The following is a 25,260-nucleotide window of genomic DNA, read 5'->3' on the forward strand; positions in this document are numbered from 1 at the left end:
TTATTTATTTTCACATAAATGCTTATGATCATTAATATTTGCATAGCAAATTATTTTATCCTCTAGTAACAATAAAGATGCATGGAGGGCGCCCGACCCTGCTGCTCAAGCACAGATACCCCATGTGCCCTCTGTTTTAAAAGTGTTCCCAAGCACCTCAAGTCATGAATGATTGGCAGAAGACAGGGTGTCTAAAGAAGGCCTGGCAGAGGACTTGCTCCCAAATGACTACCACATTTCTCACAATACGGTGTGCCCTGGAATATACAGGTCCTTCTCAAAATATTAGCATATTGTGATAAAGTTAATTATTTTCCATAATGTCATGATGAAATTTAACATTCATATATTTTAGATTCATTGCACACTACTGAAATATTTCAGGTCTTTTATTGTTTAATACGGATGATTTTGGCATACAGCTCATGAAACTCAAAATTCCTATCTCACAAAATTAGCATATTCATCCGACCATAAAAGAAAGTGTTTTTAATACAAAAAACGTCAACCTTCAAATAATCATGTACAGTTATGCACTCAATACTTGGTCGGGAATCCTTTGGCAGAAATGACTGCTTCAATGCGGCGTGGCATGGAGGCAATCAGCCTGTGGCACTGCTGAGGTCTTATGGAGGCCCAGGATGCTTCGATAGCGGCCTTTAGCTCATCCAGAGTGTTGGGTCTTGAGTCTCTCAACGTTCTCTTCACAATATCCCACAGATTCTCTATGGGGTTCAGGTCAGGAGAGTTGGCAGGCCAATTGAGCACAGTGATACCATGGTCAGTAAACCATTTACCAGTGGTTTTGGCACTGTGAGCAGGTGCCAGGTTGTGCTGAAAATGAAATCTTCATCTCCATAAAGCTTTTCAGCAGATGGAACATGAAGTGCTCCAAAATCTCCTGATAGCTAGCTGCATTGACCCTGCCCTTGATAAAACACAGTGGACCATCACCACCAGCTGACACGGCACCCCAGACCATCACTGACTGTGGGTACTTAACACTGGACTTCTGGCATTTTGGCATTTCCTTCTCCCCAGTCTTCCTCCGGACTCTGGCACCTTGATTTCGAATGACATGCAGAATTTGCTTTCATCCGAAAAAAGTACTTTGGACCACTGAGCAACAGTCCAGTGCTGCTTCTCTGTAGCCCAGTCAGGCGCTTCTGCCGCTGTTTCTGGTTCAAAATGGCTTGACCTGGGGAATGCGGCACCTGTAGCCCATTTCCTGCACACGCCTGTGCATGGTGGCTCTGGATGTTTCTACTCCAGACTCAGTCCACTGCTTCCGCAGGTCCCCCAAGGTCTGGAATCGGCCCTTCTCCACAATCTTCCTCAGGGTCCGTCACCTCTTCTCGTTGTGCAGCGTTTTCTGCCACACTTTTCCTTCCCACAGACTTCCCACTGAGGTGCCTTGATACAGCACTCTGGAACAGCCTATTCGTTCAGAAATGTCTTTCTGTGTCTTACCCTCTTGCTTGAGGGTGTCAATAGTGGCCTTCTGGACAGCAGTCAGGTCGGCAGTCTTACCCTGATTGGGGTTTTGAGTGATGAACCAGGCTGGGAGTTTTAAAGGCCTCAGGATCTTTTGCAGGTGTTTAGAGTTAACTCGTTGATTCAGATATTAGGTTCATAGCTCGTTTAGAGACCCTTTTAATGATATGCTAATTTTGTGAGATAGGAATTTTGGGTTTTCATGAGCTGTATGCAAAATCATCCGTATTAAGACAATAAAAGACCTGAAATATTTCAGTTAGTGTGCAATGAATCTAAAATATATGAATGTTAAATTTTCATCATGACATTATGGAAAATAATGAACTTTATCACAATATGCTAATATTTTGAGAAGGACCTGTATTAGAGAAGGGGTAATTGCAGCCTAAATTAGAATTATTCCAAACGTTTCATTCTAAGTAGCTGAAATAACAGACTATCTGTTGTCATTGATGTGGGATTCTGTCACTGGTATATAGAAATGGGTGAGCAGCCACCAACATGAAGGATATCCTTTAGCACCTAATAGATGACATCCTGGCGGTACAAGTCCTCAGTCAAAAAGTTTCTTCGGGCTGCTTTCATGTAAAATGCAGACATCAAGGGTCATCCCAGGCCAGTTGGGTACATCATCTACAATGTTGTATTCTACATCAAACACAACTTGAGTGTTAGTGTGATGCTGTGGTTCCTCTTCCTATTCACATAAACATCCTCATTAATGATGGGAGCAATGATCTTTATGGGAGTGTCATTGATTGCACCAACAACTCCCAGAAAGCCTATTATCTGCTTAAACTGGGTTTTCTTCTGTCAGATAATGAGGGGTGTTGTTGCCAATTAAACGGATTATGTGTGGCGCTGTAAGAGCCGTAACTGTTTAAGACAACTCAGTTAATTGGTGGGATGGTCCCAAATCATCAGCAGCACACTGTTGCATTTTTCCTGTGACAAGGAAACGAAGCGTCATGACTACCTTTGAGTCGGCTGAGATGGTGTTGCTGTGTAAAGTTGATTGTGAGATGTTACAAAGATGATGCCTACTCTGTCCATTCAATATTGTTTGACTAACTGAAAGTCATGAAACACTTCCAAGACATTCTTCCTCTCTTGGAAGTTCCACACACACATCTTAGTCTTGTCAGTGTCATCATATGTCCCTAGTGGCAACTACTAACCTGTTGAGAGACCTATGGGGCCATCTTAAATAACCGGCATAGTAAGAGTGATTCCTAGCCTTAAGAAATTTGATTACTTGTGTTTACACTTAGACCTGTCAATAGGCCCAAATGGGATTACAGGGAAGGTGATCAGAGACTGTGCCCACCAGCTTGCAGATATCTTGCTGACATTTTTATCAGGTCCCTGTCCACAACTTTACACCAACCTGTTTCAAAACTGCCACCATTGTCTCTGCCATCATTGTTTCTGCACTCTAAACAAATATTGACCTATGGTGCTAACTTCCATCTTTGTCAAGTGCTTTGAGAGGATAATGATGAAGCACATAAAATCTGCCCACCCTCCAAACCTGAACCTGGACAAAAAGGTTCACAGAGGACGCTATCATCCCAGCCCTTCACAGGACTGGCACAACTTAATAAGAGACATACCAGTGTGAGATGTGTCTTCACTGATTACAACTCTGCATTCAATACTATTATCCCCAGCAGCTTAGTGACCAAACTTCAAGACCTGGGTCTTAGCAACACATTATGCGCATGGATCCGAGACTTCCAGAGTGACCACCACAGAGAGTGAAACTGACCCCTCATCAACAGTGGCTTGTAAAAGTATTCATATCCCTTGAACATTTCCACATATTGTCACATTACAACCACAAACATAAATATATTTTACTGGAATTTAAATGAAAGACCAATAGAAAGTGGTATACAATTGTGAAGTGGAAAGAATATTATACATGATTTAAAACATTTTTTATAAAATTTTGAGCATAAGTATTCAACCCTCTTTACTCTGAGTGCAACCAATTGCCTTTAGAAGTTGCCTGATGATTGCTAATGACTAAATAGAGTCCACCTGTGTGTGATCTAATCTCAGTACAAATACAGCTGCTCTGTGACGACCTCAGAGGGGCTACAATGGAATGGAATGGCCCAGTTAGTCCAGACCTAAACCCAATTGAGAATCTGTGGCAAGATCGGAAAACTGCTGTATACAAACGCTCTAAATCTAATCTGACTGAGCTTGAGTTGTTTTGCAAAGAAAAATGGGCAAACATTTCCGTTACTGGATTTGCAAAGCTGGTAGACATACCATAAAAGACTTGCAGCTGTAATTGCAGGAAAAGGTGGTTCCACAAAGTATTGACTCAGGGGGGCTGAATACTTTTACTCGGTTTTGCTCTACTCGGCATTGTACATGTTGTGTTTCCACTGACCCACTGACGGGTGGAGTTATGGTGGTAGAAGCCCTGCCTCCTGCTATCAGTGTAATGCGCTGTGCTGCTATTACTGTGTAACATTGTCACATGAAAGTAATCTGCTTGAAACAATAAAAAATGAAAATAAATAGGAAATAGAAACATAATAATCATAAGTAAACAAATTACAATAATGTTTGTATTATTGTACATGGAAGAATGTCTTATATATGTTTCTTTTTTGCATAAAATGAGCCACTAGGATAATTATCTGGACCACAGCTCAACCAGAACTTATAAAAGGGACAGGGATTCTAATGTGGGGAAGGTGTGGCAGCAGAAGCAGAGAGTAGATGCGCTGCTGTCTGGATTAGCAAAGCTCCAAAGTTTGCCAAAAGAAGTTACAATTTTGGGTTTTACGAGGAAGATTTTGTCTCAGCCATGACAATAACGAGGACAGGGGCTATAAAGCACAAATCCAAAGACTTTTGCCCGGGGTGAAGTTAGTTTTAGGTTCTGTATTGGATATTCGTGCTCCGTGGATTCAGCGGAGACTTCTTCCCGTTTGATCCGATAAAGACAGTCTGATTACAGGCAGCTGCTCTCTGCCTGCTCCCTCCTCCTGCAGACCCTGGTTTGCTTAAGGACCAATACATTTCCGAACCAAGCACGCTGTTTCCTGGTGGTATTGTTTTGTGTTCTTTGTGGGAAATGTATGTGCATCTGAACGGCTGATTTTGTGTGATCAGCTGGTTAAGGATATTTCAAAATTCAGTGCGCACTGCTTGTGTTTAATACAGAAAGCTCTTGTGTCCTTTTTCCTTTCAGCCTTTACGCATGGTTTATAATTTGTAAATTCGTACTTGTACTCGTCGTCTTCCGCTTATCCGGGACCGGGTCGCGGGGTCAGCAGACTCAGCAGAGACGCCCAGACGTCCCTCTCCCCAGACACCTCCTCCAGCTCCTCCGGGAGGAGCCCAAGGCGTTCCCAGTTCAGCCTAGAGACATAGTCCCTCCAGCGTGTCCTGGGCCGTCCCCTGGGTCTCCTCCCGGTGGGACGTGCCTGGAACACCTCCCGAGGAAGGCATCCAGGAGGCATCCGGCATAGATGCCTGAGCCACCTCAACTGGCTCCTCTCGATGTGGAGGAGCAGCGGCTCTACTCCGAGCCCCTCCCGGAGTGCCGAGCTCCTCTCACCCTATCTCTAAGGGAGTGCCCGGCCACATGAGGAAGCTCACTTCAGCCACTTGTATCTGGGATCTCGTTCTTTCGGTCATGACCCAAAGTTCATGGCCATAGGTGAGGGTAGGAACGTAGACCGACCGGTAAATTGAGAGCTTTGCTTTTCGGCTCAGCTCTCTCTTCACCACAACGGACCGGCACAGTGCCCCCATTACTGCGGCAGCCGCACTGATCCGTCTGTCGATTTCCCGCTCCATTTTTCCCCCACTCGTGAAAAAGACCCCGAGATACTTAAACTCCTCCACTTGAGGCAGGAACTCCCCTCCAACCTGAAGAGGACAGGCCACCCTTTTCCGGTCGAGAACCATGGCCTCGGACTTGGAGGAGCTGATCTTCATCCCAGCCGCTTCACACTCGGCTGCGAACGGCCACAGCGCATGCTGTAGGTCTTGGCTAGAGGGGGCCAGCAGGACCACGTCATCTGCAAAAAGAAGAGATGAAATCCTCTGGTCTAGAAATCCTGTCCATAAAAGTTATGAACAGGACCGGTGACAAAGGGCAGCCCTGCCGGAGTCCAACATGCACTGGGAACAGGTCCGACTTAGTGCCGGCAATGCGGACCAAACTCCTGCTCCGCTCGTACAGGGACCGGATGGCCCCTAATAAAGGGCCCCCAATTCCATACTCCTGGAGCACCCCCCACAGGGCATCACGAGGGACACAGTCGAATGCCTTCTCTAGGTCCACAAAACACATGTGAACCGGTTGGGCAAACTCCCATGAACCCTCGAGCACCCTGTAGAGGGTATAGAGCTGGTCCAGTGTTCCACGGCCGGACGAAAACCACACTGCTCCTCCTGAAGCCGAGGTTCGACTATCGGCCGGACTCTCCTCTCCAATACCGTGGCGTAGGCCTTACCAGGGAGGCTGAGGAGTGTGATCCCCCTATAGTTGGAACACACCCTCCGGTCACCCTTCTTATGAAGGGGGACCACCACCCCAGTCTGCCAGTCCAGAGGCACTGTCCCCATCCGCCACGCAATGTTGAAGAGGCATGTCAACCACGACAGCCCCACAACATCAAGAGACTTGAGGTACTCAGGGCGGATCTCATCCAACCCCGAAGCCCTGCTACCGCGAAGCTTTTTAACCACCTCGGTGACTTCAGCCTGGGTGATGAAAGAGTCCAAACCCGAGTCCTCAGCCTCTGTTTCCACCAGGGAATGTGTGATGGCAGGATTGAGGAGATCCTCGAAGTACTCGTTCCACCGCCCAATAATGTCCTCAGTCGAGGTCAGCAGCCTCCCACCCCCACAATAAACAGTGTTGGCGAAGCACTGCTTCCCCCTCCTGAGGCGCCGGACGGTTTGCCAGAATCGCTTCGAGGCCAACCGGTAGTCCTCCATGGCCTCACCAAACTCCTCCCAGGCCCGACTTTTTGCCTCTGCCACAGCACGGGCCGCGGCACGCTTGGCCTCACGGTACCCGTCAGCTGCCTCATGTTTTTCTTTACATGTTATTCAAGAAATACTAATCTTCTCAATTACGGTGGCGCAGTTGGTAGCACTGTTGCCTTGCAGCAAGAAGATCCTGGGTTCAATTCCCGACCAGGGGTCTTTCTACTTGGAATTTGCATGTTCTCCTTGTGCACGTGTGGGTTCTCACCAGGTACTCTGGCTTCCTCTCACAGTCCAAAGACATGCCTGTTAGGTTAATTGGTCACTCTAAATTGCCCTTAGGTGTATGAATGAGTGTGTGCATGGTGGTTTGTGTGTTGCCCTGCGATGGACTGGTGACCTGTCCAGGGTGTACCCTGCCTCTCGCCCATAGACAGCTGGAGATAGGCACCAGCTCCCCCGCGACCCACTATGGAATAAGCGGTAGAAAATGACTGACTGACTAATCTTCTCAATTATCAATTGAAAATGTTTATTTGAATCACAGTAGTCAAACCCTCTGAGCAGCTTTTTGCATGTTTCCCTTTTTTAGTTTTTTAGATTTTGTCTGTCTTTGATGATGAGCTACTGGGCTTTGAAGTTAGAATGCCTCCTTGCCATCACCCTAATCTTTAGCTCAGATTGTCGGGCCTCTGGCTGGGGCGATCCTAAACATTATTATTACTTCCAGTCAAAAGAAACAAGTTGGTCCAATTACAAGATTACTTTAAACCTAAATCTGTCAGAGGTATGAATAATTTTGGGCTTAATTTCAGATGTGTGTCAAACTATGATACTGCAGTTAGGGATGCAACATTGCACTTTCTTTAAAACTGAGTACAAGTACCACATTTACATGTAAGTACTTACCGACACCGAGTACCGATCTGAGTACGGATTCTAAACCACAACCCTAAAGACCATTCTGAAGAGTGTCGGCCTTGTCAGTGGAAACATCTTCCGACAGACACTGCACACTGCTGTACTCCATAGAGGCAGATCAAGGAGGAACCAACATCTGAAGCAGGGAGACTAAAGCCCACTTGGGCCTATGCAAAATCTCATCTGGGCAATGTGAGGTAAAGAAGGAGACCTGTTTTGCCCGAAGGACGCCAACCCTGTGGTTAAGCATGGCGGTGTCAACATAATGCTTTGGGGGTCTTTTTGAGCCAACAGGATACGCTGTCTAGTCAAAGTAAATGGCATCATGAAGAAGGATTACATCAAGATTCCCTGCAACAATATCAAACAGTCTGCAGAGAAAATTGGTCTTGAGCAACATTTAGATTTTTCAGCATGACTGAGACTTAAAACACAGCGAAAGTAGTAAAGAAATTGAGCGCCAATAAAAGTAAAATAACTTTTTGTCACGGCCCAGACAGAGTCCTTGCTTAAATGTGATGGAGGATCTGTGCAGGGAGCAAAGGATTAGGGTGATGTCAAGGAGCCCTTCCTGCAAACGTTTCTCAACAGTTATGCAGAGATGAAATTACACAACGGCGGACCGTTTAATAATTAGGTAATCTCTGAAGAGAGCTAGTTGCATTGGATTTATGGGTATCAGTGGAGGGGGCAGAATACAATTACACATCACTATTTAAAGATTTTTAAGACTACTTTTTTGTTCTACTTCACAATGATGTGCTACTTTGTGACCTTCCCTGGGGTGATGCTTTATGTCTGGCTGCCCGGGAGCTGGGTCTACAGGTCCTTCTCAAAATATTAGCATATTGTGATAAAGTTCATTATTTTCCATAATGTCATGATGAAAATTTAACATTCATATATTTTAGATTCATTGCACACTAACTGAAATATTTCAGGTCTTTTATTGTCTTAATATGGATGATTTTGGCATACAGCTCATGAAACCCAAAATTCCTATCTCACAAAATTAGCATATCATTAAAAGGGTCTCTAAACGAGCTATGAACCTAATCATCTGAATCAACGAGTTAACTCTAAACACCTGCAAAAGATTCCTGAGGCCTTTAAAACTCCCAGCCTGGTCCATCACTCAAAACCCCAATCATGGGTAAGACTGCCGACCTGACTGCTGTCCAGAAGGCCACTATTGACACCCTCAAGCAAGAGGGTAAGACACAGAAAGACATTTCTGAACGAATAGGCTGTTCCCAGAGTGCTGTATCAAGGCACCTCAGTGGGAAGTCTGTGGAAAGGAAAAAGTGTGGCAGAAAACGCTGCACAACGAGAAGAGGTGACCGGACCCTGAGGAAGATTGTGTAGAAGGGCCGATTCCAGACCTTTGGGGACCTGCGGAAGCAGTGGACTGAGTCTGGAGTAGAAACATCCAGAGCCACCGTGCACAGGCGTGTGCAGGAAATGGGCTACAGGTGCCTCATTCCCCAGGTCAAGCCACTTTTGAACCAGAAACAGCGGCAGAAGCGCCTGACCTGGGCTACAGAGAAGCAGCACTGGACTGTTGCTCAGTGGTCCAAAGTACTTTTTTCGGATAAAAGCAAATTCTGCATGTCATTCGGAAATCAAGGTGCCAGAGTCTGGAGGAAGACTGGGGAGAAGGAAATGCCAAAATGCCAGAAGTCCAGTGTCAAGTACCCACAGTCAGTAATGGTCTGGGGTGCCGTGTCAGCTGCTGGTGTTGGTCCACTGTGTTTTATCAAGGGCAGGGTCAATGCAGCTAGCTATCAGGAGATTTTGGAGCACTTCATGCTTCCATCTGCTGAAAAGCTTTATGGAGATGAAGATTTCATTTTTCAGCACGACCTGGCACCTGCTCACAGTGCCAAAACCACTGGTAAATGGTTTACTGACCATGGTATCACTGTGCTCAATTGGCCTGCCAACTCTCCTGACCTGAACCCCATAGAGAATCTGTGGGATATTGTAAAGAGAACGTTGAGAGACTCAAGACCCAACACTCTGGATGAGCTAAAGGCCGCTATCGAAGCATCCTGGGCCTCCATAAGACCTCAGCAGTGCCACAGGCTGATTGCCTCCATGCCACGCCGCGTTGAAGCAGTCATTTCTGCAAAAGGATTCCCGACCAAGTATTGAGTGCATAACTGTACATGATTATTTGAAGGTTGACGTTTTTTGCATTAAAAACACTTTTCTTTTAGTGGTCGGATGAAATACGCTAATTTTGTGAGATAGGAATTTTGGGTTTTCATGAGCTGTATGCCAAAATTATCCGTTTTAAGACAGTAAAAAACCTGAAATGTTTCAGTTAATGTGCAATGAATCTAAAATATATTAATGTTAAATTTTCATTATGACATTATGGAAAATAATGAACTTTATCACAATATGCTAATATTTTGAGAAGGACCTGTACCTGCCCTTTGCTGCTATTAGGTGCTGTGGATTGCAGGCCATTTACCGTTCTTGCCACACTTAGAAGTGTATACCTTCAGGCTACAAACTCGCACTCACACGCACACCTCAGCATACAGAGGGAAGGCGTAATGGCAGAATTGAGGAGATCCTCAAATTACTCCATCCACCGCCTGATAATGTTCCCCATCGAGGTCAGCAGCTATCTCCACCCCCACTGTAAACATTTTGGTGAAGCACTGCTTCTCTCCTCTAAGATGCCAGAATTGCTTTGAGGCCGACGGGTAGTCCTTCTATGAACTCCCAGGCCCGAGCTTTTGCCTCTGCCACAGCCCAGGCCGCATGGTACATGTCAGCTATTTGCATGCTACGTATGCAGGACTGCTGCAAACTCTATGGCACATTGCGACTGTCCACTGTCTCTGCATGCTCATCCAGGAGTGAATGCTGCAAATCACTGGCTCGATGCAATCTGCTGGATTTCCTTAGATAGAAAACGTCTTAATTTGAATAACAAAATGAACTTGACTGCAGTTTGATAACTAGGATCTAATAGGAATGGATGTACTTGACTTGGAATCTGTATGATTCGACTGAACTGACTTTGTAAAGTGTCTTGAGACAACGTGTTTTAAACTGGTGTAATATAAACTGAATTGAATTAGCACACCACCTTCTTATGTTTGCTGTCTCCCCTGCAGCAGAGTTAATCAGGGGGTATAAATACTTTCGCAAGGCACTGTAAACATGATCATTTACAATGAATGCTTTACAAAGCCAGCATGGGCCTCAGACTGATGTGTGTGGTGCTAATGGAGAAAAAACGAACTGTGCTGCACAGCAATTCTCAAGCAATGTTTATATCTGGGGATCAAATTATTTTATAAAGGCATTTAGTAACTTTCCCCAACTTCTATACCACATGCACACAATACACAGAATAAAAGAGGTCAGACAGTAAAATGGATCTGAAGCATCAGACAAGTGTTCAGGTCACAGAGATGCAGACACATGGATGGGAGATTTGGTACGTTCTGTGAGTGGAGGGTCCTTCAGCAATTTCTAACAGATTATTGGTGTGTGGAACATCTCCCTTTCCCTACTGACAAGCCAGAACAAATAATTCAATGTGCTTGAAATGTCAGCACTGTGACTGGCAACTCCTTGGTAAAACCTCCAATAGACACAAAGATGGTGCAGTCCAGCAACTTTTCACAAAGTTGCTGGACTGCAGTTATTCAGCTAGCAGCATCTGCTTCCTGAACACCGCATTTATGATCGATGAAATATATATTTACAGAGAGAAAGAAACAGGTGGCATGAATGTGTACACAAAGTAAGTTCTGAAAAACAATCAAAACAAATTGAACCAGTCAGTGGAGTGCTCAGACGCTGAGCTGGATGGCTGAAAGAAACAGCCTTCTCTCAGGCAGAGGAATGCAGTGTTCCCTGCTCCCGGTCTTCTCGTTCTTCTTCATCCATTTTGCGTCCATGTTTCCGGAAATATTTGTAGCGTTGAACATACAGTTTTATGAGGTTGCTGACTTTGACTGGGTTGATTTCTCCAGTACGGCTGTGGCAGATCTGAGACAAAGACAGAGCGTTAACCCTGGTTTCACTAAATTAATACCACATTGCTTATGCAAAGATCGAAGAGATTTCAGTTTTTCCTGCTGAGACTGACCTTATGCACAGCTTTCCTGAGGATATCTTTATACTCTTCCTTATTGATGTCTTTGCGCTGGTAGTAAGGTTTGATAGCAAGCTTCACCTCCTCCACTGCCCGCTCCTGGGTGTGCAGCTTCTTCAGATACTGACAGAACCAAGTAGCAGTCATGTTAGAATAACCATCAATATTACAACTACAATCAATACTACACATATGATAAATATGAAATACTTAAAAAATTTGTAAACAAGGATTTCTGTGTAATATTGGTTCCACATTAATATTCAGGACTGGCACCCTTAAGCAGAGCTCCTCCTTTAGTTACAGTGCTGGCCAGAAGGTTACATTCCTTCATCATTAGAATTAATCTTATTCCTTTCCCCCTTTTTAATCCAAATCTAATTAATTTACAAATCACATTTATAGACAGCACGTTTGCCCAAAGTGTACAATAATAAGTCAATAAAACATATAAAACAGAAATGTCAAACACTCAAAAATAGAACAGAGGCATTAAAAACAGCATGTCAACTCACGACGGGCCAAACGCTATAGAAAAAAAGAGGAGGAAGAGACGATGCCTGTCTAATATTTAAAGGCAAGGTATAAGTTTCGAAGCCACAATAGAAGAAGCTCGATCTCCTCTAAGTTTCCGCCTAATTTTTGGGACAAACTAAAAGCAGCTAGTCGACTGATCTAAAGGCCCACAAAGGAAGATAAGGCTGGATTGGACCATTAGGATGTTAAAATGAATTCTGTAATGCACAGGGAGCCAATGAATGGAGGAAGGTAGGTAAGATGTGCTCATATCTGTGTGGACTAGTTAAAAGATGGGCCACAGCATTCTGAACTATTAAAAACAGATAAACTACATGGTAAAACTAAGTTGAGAGTGTGCCCCTGCTGATGTGTAGGACGTTCATTGCAGAATAGTTGAAATAATTCGTTTAAACTGTTCTTCATTTTTTAGGATGGTATGATTATACAACCAAATATTTTAAAAACTCAATTTTTTGTTAGGAGTTGGAATTTATTGAGGATTTTCGGATCAACAAAATATTTACACAGGTTCAGATAAATAAATACACCCCACCAATATTTTATTATAATTACTTCATCAAACCACCAGCAAAGTCCCTGCCCAACTGTCAAGCCTGCCAACCAGTCACCCCTTGTTCCCCAGGAGCAGAACCACCCAGCAAAAAGGAGGAGGCACAGACCCACAAGACGTCATAGCCCAAGCCCCCACACAAACATCACCACACCAGCAGGGCACCTCAAGATCCCCCAAGGTTGTCCCCAGCCCAACCGTCCCCCCTGAGCCAGTGTGGGTGCACAGGCAGGAATAAAAAGAAGGCCATGCCACCCCAAGCCTTGCTCCAGCTAGGTGGAGTGTGGGATATTAGTTTGCAACAAATTGTGCTTTTTATTGTACGATGGGTTAAACGGCTCACCCTTAAAATTGAGAGTTTGTGGCCTCATGTAAATAAAAGACAGAAATAAAGTAATAAAATGTAATGTTTATATATTATATAACGAAAAGAATCATCTAAAGCTCAACATGTCTCGTCTCCGTGTAACAATGTGCTGGATAATAATCCCAAACTTTTTATCTTTGTTTTTTATAAACTATTTTAGAGTACCAACTATTACTACGTTGCCCTGCGATGGATTGGGTGTTCACTGCCTCTCGCCCGTAGACTGCTGGAGATATGCAGCAGCTCCCCCGTGACCCACTATGGAAGAAGCGGTATAAATAAATAATAGACGTCTACCAGCTCATGGTTCTAATTTATTTCCCTCTCCAAGTTGGTTGAAAATCTGTGCATAAAGACACTGAGAGCCAAACTGTTCCTTCTGTGGAGCGCAACATTACAGCTCATCATGTTGAGGTTTTCTTACATCTGGACCCAGGTTTGTTTATGATCATGTGTTGTCTACGAGAACACACCTCTCGGAGACAACACACACCTTTGTCTGCAAAGCTGTTGTTAACATTGCGCTGTTAAGCTAAGCTAACTTGTAAAAGCACAGATGACCATGGCAGAACTAACATGACACCATTTAGCCATACCTTATCTGAATCTTTGTTCTCATTTTCCCATCCAGCTTCGCCAGAGCTTCCTGTCATTCCTGACAGCCCCACAGGCAGCATAGGCGGTGGGGTCTGTGCACATCCACCTCCTAGGGACGAGTGCAGGTGAGAAGGGGGAGTTTTGGTGCATCCCACCAGTGGGAGAGAGCTGTGGAGGATGAACTGGGCTGGGCTCAGACCAGGAGGTGGAGCCACAGTCGGAGGTGGAGGGATCTGGGCGGAGGAGGACATCGAGGAGGGAGGAACATGATGCTGGGATTGGTTCTGGTTGGCTTGGGACAGGATCTACATGTGAGAAATCAAATCAATGAACAATTAGAGGTTCAGTAAAAAGAAAAATATATATATATTTTGTTAGGCGTAAATATAGGGGGATCCCTTTTTTAACTTTCGGGATTTTGTTTTGCGTGTTTCTTGGTGTCACTCACCTGACTGGTTGCTTGAATGAACTCCTGTGCTTTTGCCCTGCTGGCAATATTGGCCTCCTCCATTTTGAAGAGCAGAGCAGTCACTGACAGAATAATGAGTTACACAGCTTCAGGTAAACAAAGCATTCCTATACATCCTCATACAAACCGTACATTAATATCAATGTGATGTAGCACATGGCAGGTGCCTGTTAAGAATTAAAGTAAAGGGCAAAACTGAATTCATGCAACTACTTTTGTCCTACATGTAAACATTAGAGATCCTCCAAGAAACTGACTACTGACCATTAGTGGCGGATTTTCAGCTAGCTAAGCCCTTACTGGTGACCAGACAGTATGAAACTCTAAAATCCAATCTTTAATTCGTCTGCAAACTTAACAGGGTTGGGGGTGACACCAACACTCTTCAGTGTGGATGTTGTTACTAACTGGAAAAGTTTAAAAGGAAATGGTAATTTCTACGTTATGTTAAGGCACGACTGCAGTTCAAGCTGCAGGACGGGGAGCCTAATTTTCACCAAATAACAGGAAGGCTGAACCTTTCAAGCAACGTTTTATCCTTTTTAGAGATATTACCCTATGGACATTCTGGAATTGGGAAATGCTGGCAGCCTTTTGTTTAGATAAGATTTTCCACTCTTTAAGGTAAACACATGTCTTTAGCATGTTATATTATCATACTAAAGGAAGTTTAAAATGCCAGATCATTTAGGGTTTGTTTGAACTGGTTGCTGCAGATTCCCGCTCACACTGAGCCAGATTCTGCTGGAGGTTTCCTTCTCTAAAAGGTAGTTTTACTTTCCACTGTGGTGAAATACTGTTTCAGTATGAAGGATAGCTACACAGTTTACAACTCTATGCAAGCAACACTCCACATGCTCGCTCAGGAGGAGGGATTGCTGCATGGTCAATGATTCAATGTAATCAGCTGGGCCTCCTAGGATGGAAACCTTTTACCTGTTATGGTATTTAATCTGACTGCATTATAACTAGGATCAAATTAGAGTCCCTGTAAATCTGTTGCCAGTTGGCGCAACAGATCTCCTATTCACAATTTCAGTTAATCTAAATGAAATTAAAATAATCGTTCATGGTCGAACGTAATAAAATATTTTAAGTGCTGCTCTAGTAGATCGTTAAGAGAAATTAGAATTGATTATAATCTGTACCCAATTAGATTAGCCCGATTTAAAATAGTGTTTTACAAATAAAGCTCATAATACTGAACACTTTAAAGCAGCATTTCCAACCTCTTATTATGGGATTCTAACAAGTTATACACATTTTTTCAAGATTTGTGTTTCTGAATAATTCAGAAGAGCATGGCTATGAGTAGGAACTTACAAGCCAAGACACCTCCAGTTGTACAGTCCACTCCGGTCTGAAGACTCCAGGGCAGAGTAGGTGCTGCTGGTGGAGGCGGAGGAGGAGGTGGCGGCAGCTTGCTGGCAGAAGAGGAGGATACAGAGGAAGAGGAGGAGGGGTCAGCTGAAGAGAGAGACAGTGAAAGGGAGGCAAGACCTGCTGATGAAGATGAGCAAGGAGGTGAGGCCAAAGATTTTGGCATCTCATCTGGAGGTGCGGGCTTTACAGTCTGTGTAGACAGGGTGCTTCCGAGGCCAGCTCCCTGGGGAGTGGACAGACTCGATGGACTAGACGCTGGTGGAGAAGGGGTGTTTTGATTTGGGCAGTCTTCAGCTAGAAAAGTCGGCTCGGGGGTCTTACAACTGCTGTCCACAGTCTGAGAGTCAGGTGAAGACTCCCTGGTGTCCCGCAAGGGTGCATTAGATGGAGGGGGCGTGTGTGGCGGAGAGGAGGAGGGCGGGAGAACACTGGTGGAGGAGGATGTAGAAGATGACGAGGATGAGGAACAAGGTGGAGGGCCACCTTGAGCTGTATGTGGACTAACCGATTTGCTCCCATCTCCAACGGCTGATGGAGCATCAAAGGAGGCTCCGCCCCAGCCTTCTGATGTCGATTTTGTTTGGCTGCCATCAGCAGCAACCAAGCCAACTGTTCCACCTTTCTTACTGTTTTTCTTGGCTAAGCGGCGACGGCGTTTGGTTGCCAGAGATGATGAGGGGGAGGATGCCGAGGAAGAAGTGGATGTGATGGAGCTTGGTTTTGTCTTCTTGGACTTCAGTCCAGCAGGGCTGGTTAAGGATGATGGCGGCGCAGCCAGGCTGCTTCGTTTTCCCATACCGGCCAGATCTTTAGCCCGGCCACCTAAGGACAGTGGCTCTGAGCAAGGCTTCAGGAATGGTGACCTGCTTTCATTGTCTCTACAGAACACTACGGCAATTGAGCCACCCACCACTGAGCCCCCGGCTCCCCCTCCGGAACCCCCTGGTCCCAAAAGGTCCATACTTAGTTTTCCAGAACCCACTGAAGCCCCTGTGGTACTGCTCACTCCCTCTCGCACCAGCACAGACACTTTGGACTGAAGTTTTCCTTTTCGATGGCCGCCACTCTCTTTCTTGGATTTGCCAGAACGAATTAAATCCTTTCTGCTGCTTTTATCCCGAACTTTGTCCTTTCCTACTTTTCTGACTCTCTTTGCTGATGAGAGGCCGGGAGCGATGGAGGCAGGACCCGAAGTGACCGTTAGTGAGGACGGGCCTTTGCCTGTTGTTCTATTAGAAGAAGAAGATGAATCTGATTTCTTTATTGTGTGAGACTTCTTTTTTGGGTGACTTTGTCTGGCTATAGGGGAAGGTTTGGCTTTAGGGCTTGGGACAGGTAGTTCTAAAGGCAGAGCAGCAGGAGGTGTATCCTCCAAAGATGGGTAATCTGAGTCCAAAGCTTCTCCATCCAAAGACAACATGTCAATCTCTAATTTGTCCGAGTAGCGGTCTGACTCATAGCCGTGATACCTGGGTGGGGAGAGCGACCGTGATGGGCTGCAAACACCTTCCCGGTCCTCCGTGTCTCCAGTCGATTGCCATTTTCTCCTCTTCCTGTCCTCCATGGGACGGCCAGGAGACGTTGTTGCCATTCTTGGGGAGCCGGGGACTGTGGTGGTGGTAGTGGTGGTTGTCACTGTAATGGTTCGCTTAATAGCAAAGAGGTCAGACCCGTTGAGGTCTTGAATAGACGGTGGGACAACAGGGCGACCATCCCTTCGACGCTCCCTTTCATGCTGCCTCTCTCTACCACTTTCCCTCTCTTCCCTACTGCTTTTGGACCTCTTTGGAAGGCCCCGCTCTCTGCTGCTTGAGTGCTGTTTTCCCTTCCTTTCCGTCTCCCTCCTTCTAGAACTGGAATCTCGCACTCTCTCATCTTTACTGCGACTGCTGCTGCGATTATGTCTGTCTCTACCTTTATCTCTGTCTCTGCCTCTATCCCTTTCTCTGTCTCTATGACTTTTTCTGTCCCTGTCTTTATCTCTTTCCCGTTCCCTGTGTCTTTCTTCAGACAGACTAGAAAAGGAGCGTCTAGAGAGTACTTCTTTTTTTGAAGAGTGATGGGAAGCTTCTGGGCTGCTGTGTCGTCTTTTCTTTCCTTTCCGACTACTGCTCCTACTGTTCCCCCTTGTTTTAACCTCCTTCCCATCCTTGTGTCCTCGCTCTTTCTCGTTGCTCCTCTCCCGATCCTCCTCTTTGCCCTTCCTCCTCTTTTTCTTTCTGACCACCTTTTCTCCTGGTTTTCTTTCCTTGCTTTTCTGTCTGTCGTGGTCTTTAGAACTTTTGGAGGTTTTGTGATTCTTGCTTGTGTGCTCTACAGGGGGAGTGACAGGGGAGGTGGATGTGGAAGCTTGAGGAAGGGAAGGCGGCAGTGATGGCTGAGAAGAAAGAGGGGAAGAGGCAGGAAAGGACAGATATCTTTCCTTCCTCCTGCTGACCAACTTCCTTCTCAAATCCCCCACTCCAACAGCAGGCTCATCCTCAAGCTCCCTGTCATCTTCCCAGTTTCCCTCTGCACACACAGACACAAACCCATCTCCATCCAGCACCCGGAGAATGCGCTCTGGTTTGGAACCAAAGAATGAAATTTTGGGGGAATTCAGAGTAAGGGGTTCCTCTGAAAGTTTATTTTTAGCTCCATCTCTGTCAGCAGCTCCAACTATCTCCCCCTCCTCTATCTCAGAATGATCAGAGTCAACACCTTCCCTTTGCCCCCGGGCTTTGGAGCTGCGGCTTTCCACCCTCCTCCGCAGAGGTAGCTTGCTGGTCAGACTGGGGCTCAGTGGATCGGTCAAAATCTCTGTGGAATCTGGAGGCTCTTCATCTTTCTCATCATCATTTATTTCAACATGTTTCTCCAGGATCACCTTTCTGTCGAGTCTAATGTCCACATCTGATTGTGGAGAGCCAGTGGGATCAAAAGGGTCATATTTCTCCCCATCCCCTTCCTCCCCCGCCGGCTTTCCCTCCTTCTCTCCATCAGTTGGGCTGTAAGGATCGTACATCCCCCCTTTCCCATCATCATCTTCGAAACTAATACTCGCCTGCATTGCCGTGTGAGAGAATTGCTCCACTGAAGTGTTATTAAACGTAGATGTGGCAGGAGGCAGTGTGGAAGTAGAAGAAACCCTGGCCACCTTACTGAAACCTTTTACATTGTTTTTATACACTGAGGTATTGGCACAAAGAGAGGAGGATGAAGACAATGGTGAAGATGGCTCAGACGAAGGCGGTGACGGAGACGAGGAGGGTGAGCAGGGAGGAGGGCTCCTGGCGGTCTCTCCAACCTCAGCTGGGGAAGAGGAGGGTGAAGACCTCCTTTTGAAGCCTGGTGCTGAAGTCGAGTCCATGGGTCAGGAAAACCGGTGTATAACGGTCAGCCAAGGTCACATAAGGTCCAGGAACAAACCTGGCAGAGAGGAAACACAAAACCTAAATAATAAAAAATGCACAGCTGGAACTTTTCATATTTTGTAACATCACAACCAAAACTTGAATTTGCATTTTTTGGGGAAATAGGTGTGATTGATCAACACAAAGAAGCACATCATTGTGAAGTAGAACAAAAAAGTAGTCTTAAAAATCTTTAAATAGTGATGTGTAATTGTATTCTGCCCCCTCCACTGATACCCATAAATCCAATGCAACTAGCTCTCTTCAGAGGTTACCTAATTATTAAACAGTCCACCGTTGTGTAATTTCATCTCTGCATAACTGTTGAGAAACTTTTGCAGGAAGGGCTCCTTGACATCACCCTAATCCTTTGCTCCCTGCACAGATCCTCCATCACATTTAAGCAAGGACTCTGTCTGGGCCGTGACAAAAAGTTATTTTACTTTTATTGGCGCACAATTTCTTTACTACTTTCGCTGTGTTTTAAGTCTCAGTCATGCTGAAAAATCTAAATGTTGCTCAAGACAACTTTCTCTGCAGACTGTTTGATATTGCTGCAGGGAATCTTGATGTAATCCTTCTTCATGATGCCATTTACTTTGACTAGACAGCGTATCCTGTTGGCTCAAAAAGACCCCCAAAGCATTATGTTGACACCACCATGCTTAACCACAGGGGTGGTGTCCTTCGGGCAAAACAGGTCTCCTTCTTTACCCCACATTGCCCAGATGAGATTTTGCATAGACCCAAGTGGGCTTTAGTCTCCCTGCTTCAGATGTTGGTTCCTCCTTGATCTGCCTCTATGGAGTACAGCAGTGTGCAGTGTCTGTCGGAAGATGTTTCCACTGACAAGGCCGACACTCTTCAGAATGGTCTTTAGGGTTGTGGTTTAGAATCCGTACTCAGATTGGTACTCGGTGTCGGTAAGTACTTACATGTAAATGTGGTACTTGTCCTCAGTTTTAAAGAAAGTGCAATGTTGCATCCCTAACTGCAGTATCATAGTTTGACACACATCTGAAATTAAGCCCAAAATGAGTCATACCTCTGACAGATTTAGGTTTAAAGTAATCTTGTAATTGGACCAACTTGTTTCTTTTGACTGGAAGTAATAATAATGTTTAGGATCGCCCCAGCCAGAGGCCCGACAATCTGAGCTAAAGATTAGGGTGATGGCAAGGAGGCATTCTAACTTCAAAGCCCAGTAGCTCATCATCAAAGACAGACAAAATCTAAAAAACTAAAAAAGGGAAACATGCAAAAACCTGCTCAGAGGGTTTGACTACTGTGATTCAAATAAACATTTTCAATTGATAATTGAGAAGATTAGTCAGTCAGTCATTTTCTACCGCTTATTCCATAGTGGGTCGCGGGGGAGCTGGTGCCGATCTCCAGCAGTCTATGGGCGAGAGGCAGGGTACACCCTGGACAGGTCACCAGTCCATCGCAGGGCAACACACAAACCACCATGCACACACTCATTCATACACCTAAGGGCAATTTAGAGTGACCAATTAACCTAACAGGCATGTCTTTGGACTGTGGGAGGAAGCTGGGGAGAACATGCAAACTCCATGCAGAAAGACCCCCGGTCGGGAATTGAACCCAGGACCTTCTTGCTGCAAGGCAACAGTGCTACCAACTGCGCCACCGTAATTGAGAAGATTAGTATTTCTTGAATAACATGTAAAGAAAAACATGAGGCAGCTGACAGGTACCGTGAGGCCAAGCGTGCCACGGCCCGGGCTGTGGCAGAGGCAAAAAGTCAGGCCTGGGAGGAGTTCGGTGAGGCCATGGAGAAGGACTACCGGTTGGCCTCGAAGCGATTCTGGCAAACCGTCCGGCGCCTCAGGAGGGGGAAGCAGTGCTTCGCCAACACTGTTTATTGTGGGGGTGGGAGGCTGCTGACCTCAACTGAGGACATTATTGGGCGGTGGAAGGAGTACTTTGAGGATCTCCTCAATCCTGCCATCACACATTCCCTGTTGGAAACAGAGGCTGGGGACTCGGGGTTGGACTCTTTCATCACCCAGGCTGAAGACACCGAGGTGGTTTATAAGCTCTGTGGTGGCAGGGCCATCCGGTCCCTGTACGAGCGGAGCAGGAGTTTGGTCCACATTGCCGGCACTAAGTCGGACCTGTTCCCGGTGCATGTTGGACTCCGGCAGGGCTGCCCTTTGTCACCGGTCCTGTTCATAACTTTTATGGACAGGATTTCTAGACGCAGCCAAGGGCCGGAGGGGGTCTGCTTTGGAGACCAGTGGATTTCGTCTCTTCTTTTTGCAGATAACGTGGTCCTGCTGGCCCCCTCTAGCCAAGACCTACTGCATGCGCTGTGGCGGTTCGCAGCCGAGTGTGAAGCGGCTGGGATGAAGATCAGCTCCTCCAAGTCCAAGGCCATGGTTCTCAACCGGAAAACAGTGGCTTGTCCTCTTCAGGTTGGAGGGGAGCTCCTGACTCAAGTGGAGGAGTTCAAGTATCTCGGGGTCTTGTTCACGAGTGAGGGAAGAATGGAGCGGGAGATCGACAGACGGATTGGTGCGGGTGCCGCAGTAATGGAGGCGCTGTGCCGGTCCGTTGTGGTGAAGAGAGAGCTGAGCTGAAAAGCGAAGCTCTCGATTTACCGGTCGGTCTACGTTCCTACCCTCACCTATGGCCATGAACTTTGGGTCATGACCGAAAGAACGAGATCCCGGATCCTGGACGATTTCCTCGGGAGGTGTTCCAGGCACGTCCCTCCGGGAGGAGGCCCAGGGGACGGCCCGGGACACACTGGAGGGACTATGTCTCTAGGCTGAACTGGGAACGCCTTGGGCTCCTCCCGGAGGAGCTGGAGGAGGTGTCTGGGGAGAGGGACGTCAGGGTGTCTCTGCTGAGTCTGCTGCTCCCACGACCCGGTCCCGGATAAGCGGAAGACAACGAGTACGAGTACGAAAAACAGATTTTTTAACTGAAATATTCCATTACTTTATTATCTTTTGAGTTATGCCTGTCTCGTTTATTCTCAGAAACAAACTTCTTGGATGAAAGAAAATAATCAGAAATCTAAATTTAACAGGGTTATGAATAATGTTGGGGCTAACTGTATGTGTGGCAGAAAACTCAATGCATATCACCCTAAAAACAACATCCCACTGTAAAACATAGTGGTGGCAGCATCTTCCTGTGGGGGTGCTTTTCTTTATTGGGAACAGGGAAGATGGTCACAGTTGATGGGAAGACGGATAGAGCTGGACAATCCAGGTTAACCTTCCACCCTGATGCGTCTAAATATTCTACCAGAACCACAATGGAATGGTTTGGACCAAAGCATATTCACGTGTTAGAATGGCCCAGGCAAAGTCCAGACTTAAATCAAATTGGAGAATCCGAGGCAGGACTTAAGCTGATGTTTACAGTGGTTCTCTAAGCAAACTGTACTCGAGTTGTTTTAGAAAGAATGGAAAATATTTCAGTCTGTTGAAGTTCAAAGCTGCTCGAGACATAAATATCTGCAGCTGGAATATCAGTTAAAAGGTGGTTCTTCAAAGTATTGTCGAGGGGGGTAGTAGGGGGGCATGCAAATGCTGTCAGATGTTTTCTTTGTGAAGCATTTTAGAATCGTGTATCATTTTCCTTCTACTTCGCATGCTTTACACTGCTTGTCAGCCTCCGTAGCTAAATTATTACTTTTATATTCGGACCTAAAGGATCTCTAGCATGTAGCTGTACAGACACTGCTGTTAGCATTACTGCTGACGCCGCTGGCTGGCTGCTGGCCGGCCTAATCATTTTTATAGATAAATACCGTATTAATCTATAAGAAAAAAAAAAACAACTTTGTCCCTACTGAAAAAAAAATCTATTTCGTGTCTAACTGATTAGTTCCAACAAAACCATTCACAGCAGGTAAACATTCGGCTAGCAGGGTAGCCGCTTTACCTTGACAAACCCATGTAGTGAGAAGGGCTGTGTGCTAATATGCTACCTTGACTCGAACAGTCTTCAGTCTGACGGCGAATCTTCCGTCGTTCATCCACCTGAACTATTTTAGGACATTAAACCAGCCTACAATCACAGCTTTAGCTGTTAATGTCGTTTCAAAAGCAAAGGAGCTCTGTTCCATTAATCGCCGCCATCTTCCCTCCCCTGAAGCCGACGAAAAAGAATCATGGGAGACTGAGTTTTTGTATGTGTCTGGTCATCATCAGCTGCTGGCTTTCCAACTAAATTGATAACCCAAATTCCAAGAAAGAAATTCTATACTTTTTTCCACAGTATCACTCTATCTGTGTATTCAGAAATGCTATGACGCCATAACTGACAGCAAATAAATAAATAAATAAACAAAATCAGTGTTTGCAAACAATGTATTTTCTTATTCTTCTATCCTCTTGTAATTTCTCTTGGTGAACAACAGCGGTGCTCAGGTTCACAGCAGCCACTCTAGGAATGAGTTCATTTTGGCTCCATCCGTTGAAATGCAGGGTTTTCTTTTTTAGTGTTCAGTAGAGATAAGGATAAGCTTTCATTAATGTACAGAAGATAAAAGATTGTTAATTATGGAGGTGAAGCTGCATAATATCTGCTATAGAGACAGCCAGCTGCCCGAGCAGACCAAGCCATTGGACACAGAATACATTGTAATTGGAAGGGGAGAATGAGCAGCAGGTTAGCCCCTGGGCTGGTTTGGAGCTGACCTTCTGCAAACAACAACACTACCTTCACCTTCTAAAGTTCTTTGAACAACAGGACAAATAATTTACAGTTGGAAGCACACTGTATGGACAGTTCAACCCAAAAACGATTCATACAAGCCATCAGAAAAAGCAAACAAACTCTGTATTACTGCAGCTTAATGCACTCTGTTCTAAACATATGGCAATTATAGTAGATTTCGAGGAAGGGTTAATAAGAAACATTTGATGTTCCAAGTGAGAATTTCAACATTAAGGGACTTTCCATTTTATTTAAACTTGGAACTCAAAAATTCAAAGTTTAAATCAAATTCAGTTTATTATTTATTTATGATCTACACAAAATGTCAGATCCAGTTACAGGAATGTAAAGTCATTTCAATCCGATCCGATCCTACAGACAGATTTTAGGTCAATTGCATACAGTCCAAATTGATTCTTGATTTTTTTATTCAAATTGGTAAAAACTTTTCTATAAAGGAAATGCTAGCAGATTGCATTGAGTCTTTAGTTTTGCAGCAATCTCTCACACTGAACATGTATGGAAATGGAATTGAATAGAAATAACTTTATTGTCCCTCAGTGGGGGAATTCAAGTGCGTCATCAGCAAAGTGAAAGACAAACAGAAGCACACAGATGTACATAAAGATATCAGTTTTAATAAAAACTAAGAAAATAAAAGCCGTATGTATAGTGAGATAGTGCTGCTGAGGTCCTTTAGATGTGTGTTCTTGTACCACACAGGTTCTGGTACCACAGAGGTGTGGGGTGTGCCCTCTAGAGGGCACGTGGTGTTATGACTCCGGGGATTGGGAACCCTCCTGATATTTATTTTGTAGATATATTTTGATTGTTTTTGCAGGTGGATCTGATCGATAGTCTTACAGTGTTATGACCCAAACTTCTTTCTGTGTGACACATTCAACTAATCAACTCTTCCATCAAACATATTGTTTCATTTCCATTTTTATTAGTAAAGGCTGATGGAGCAGCTTATTTTCTTAGGTTCCCACTTTATTGCTTCTATATAGTGAACACAGTCTAAGACGTTTGAGAACAGAGGAGTTGGGAAAACTGCTGCATAGAATACATGGATAAGTACAATAATTCCACCGAAGCTTACACTCAAAGCATGGGTAGCAGCAGTATGTATTACCTCCTCGGTGCGGTGCTAGTGGTGTTAAGCGCACGACCCACGTATTGAGGCCGTCGTCATCAACGCAGCCGTCGCGGGTTCGAGCCCCGGCCCCGCCGACAGTTGCCCCACGTCTTATTCCCCTCTCTCCACCTCCATTTACTGCCTGCTGACTTTCAGAAAAAAGTACACTGAAAAAGAAGCCATAATGCTGCGAAAAAATATCTGACAAAACAAAAATTATTGCAGTCTCATTAAATAAAATCAGAAGCCTTTCTAAATCGATCTGTCTGAAGAACAAATTCTCTCTATCAGGGAGCATAAACTGCACACTTCATCTGGGGAGATTGGGGTGGAGGGTCACCTTCCAGCACGATATTTTTCCTAAGGTGTTTATCATAAAAGAATGGCAAACATTGTCAGTCTCCAAATGGGAAAAGCTGGTGGAGACGTACCCTAAAGGCGACTCTACAGAGTACAGGTACGCCTAAAAAAATTTGAATATCGTGAAAAGTATATTTTTTGTCCTTCATTTCAGAAAGGGAAACTCAAATCATATAGATACACCAGAAAGAGAGACATCTGTCAAGCCTTTATTACAGAAAATGAAAATCCTAAATTCAGTGTCTTTAATATCAATAAAA

At 45.1% G+C, this 25,260-nt stretch overlaps 1 protein-coding gene across 1 annotated transcript; it reads right to left on the reverse strand.

Annotated features, from left to right (window-relative positions):
* Positions 1–11,028: 11,028 nt before the first annotated feature.
* Positions 11,029–22,927, reverse strand: LOC124862850 (splicing factor, arginine/serine-rich 19-like). Its single transcript, XM_047357025.1, has 6 exons — positions 22,772–22,927; positions 15,353–18,820; positions 14,009–14,091; positions 13,560–13,865; positions 11,501–11,629; positions 11,029–11,400 (listed from the first exon to the last, which is right to left on the reverse strand). The coding sequence occupies exons 2-6, from the start codon at positions 18,759–18,761 to the stop codon at positions 11,242–11,244; spliced, it is 4,086 nt and encodes a 1,361-aa protein (XP_047212981.1). The 5' UTR covers positions 18,762–18,820; positions 22,772–22,927; the 3' UTR covers positions 11,029–11,241.
* Between the last annotated feature and the right edge of the window lie 2,333 nt (positions 22,928–25,260).

The sequence above is a fragment of the Girardinichthys multiradiatus genome, chromosome X (genome assembly GCF_021462225.1).
Source record: "Girardinichthys multiradiatus isolate DD_20200921_A chromosome X, DD_fGirMul_XY1, whole genome shotgun sequence".
Lineage (NCBI taxonomy): Eukaryota > Metazoa > Chordata > Actinopteri > Cyprinodontiformes > Goodeidae > Girardinichthys > Girardinichthys multiradiatus.

Coding starts and splice junctions, on each gene's coding strand:
- LOC124862850 (XM_047357025.1), bottom strand. CDS start 18,761: ATGGACTCGACTTCAGCACCAGGCTTCAAAAGGAGGTCTTCACCCTCC. Junction 14,092..15,352: donor AACTGGAGGTGTCTTGGCTT/GTAAGTTCCTAC, acceptor TTATTCTGTCAG/TGACTGCTCTGCTCTTCAAA. Junction 11,401..11,500: donor TCAGGAAAGCTGTGCATAAG/GTCAGTCTCAGC, acceptor TCTTTGTCTCAG/ATCTGCCACAGCCGTACTGG.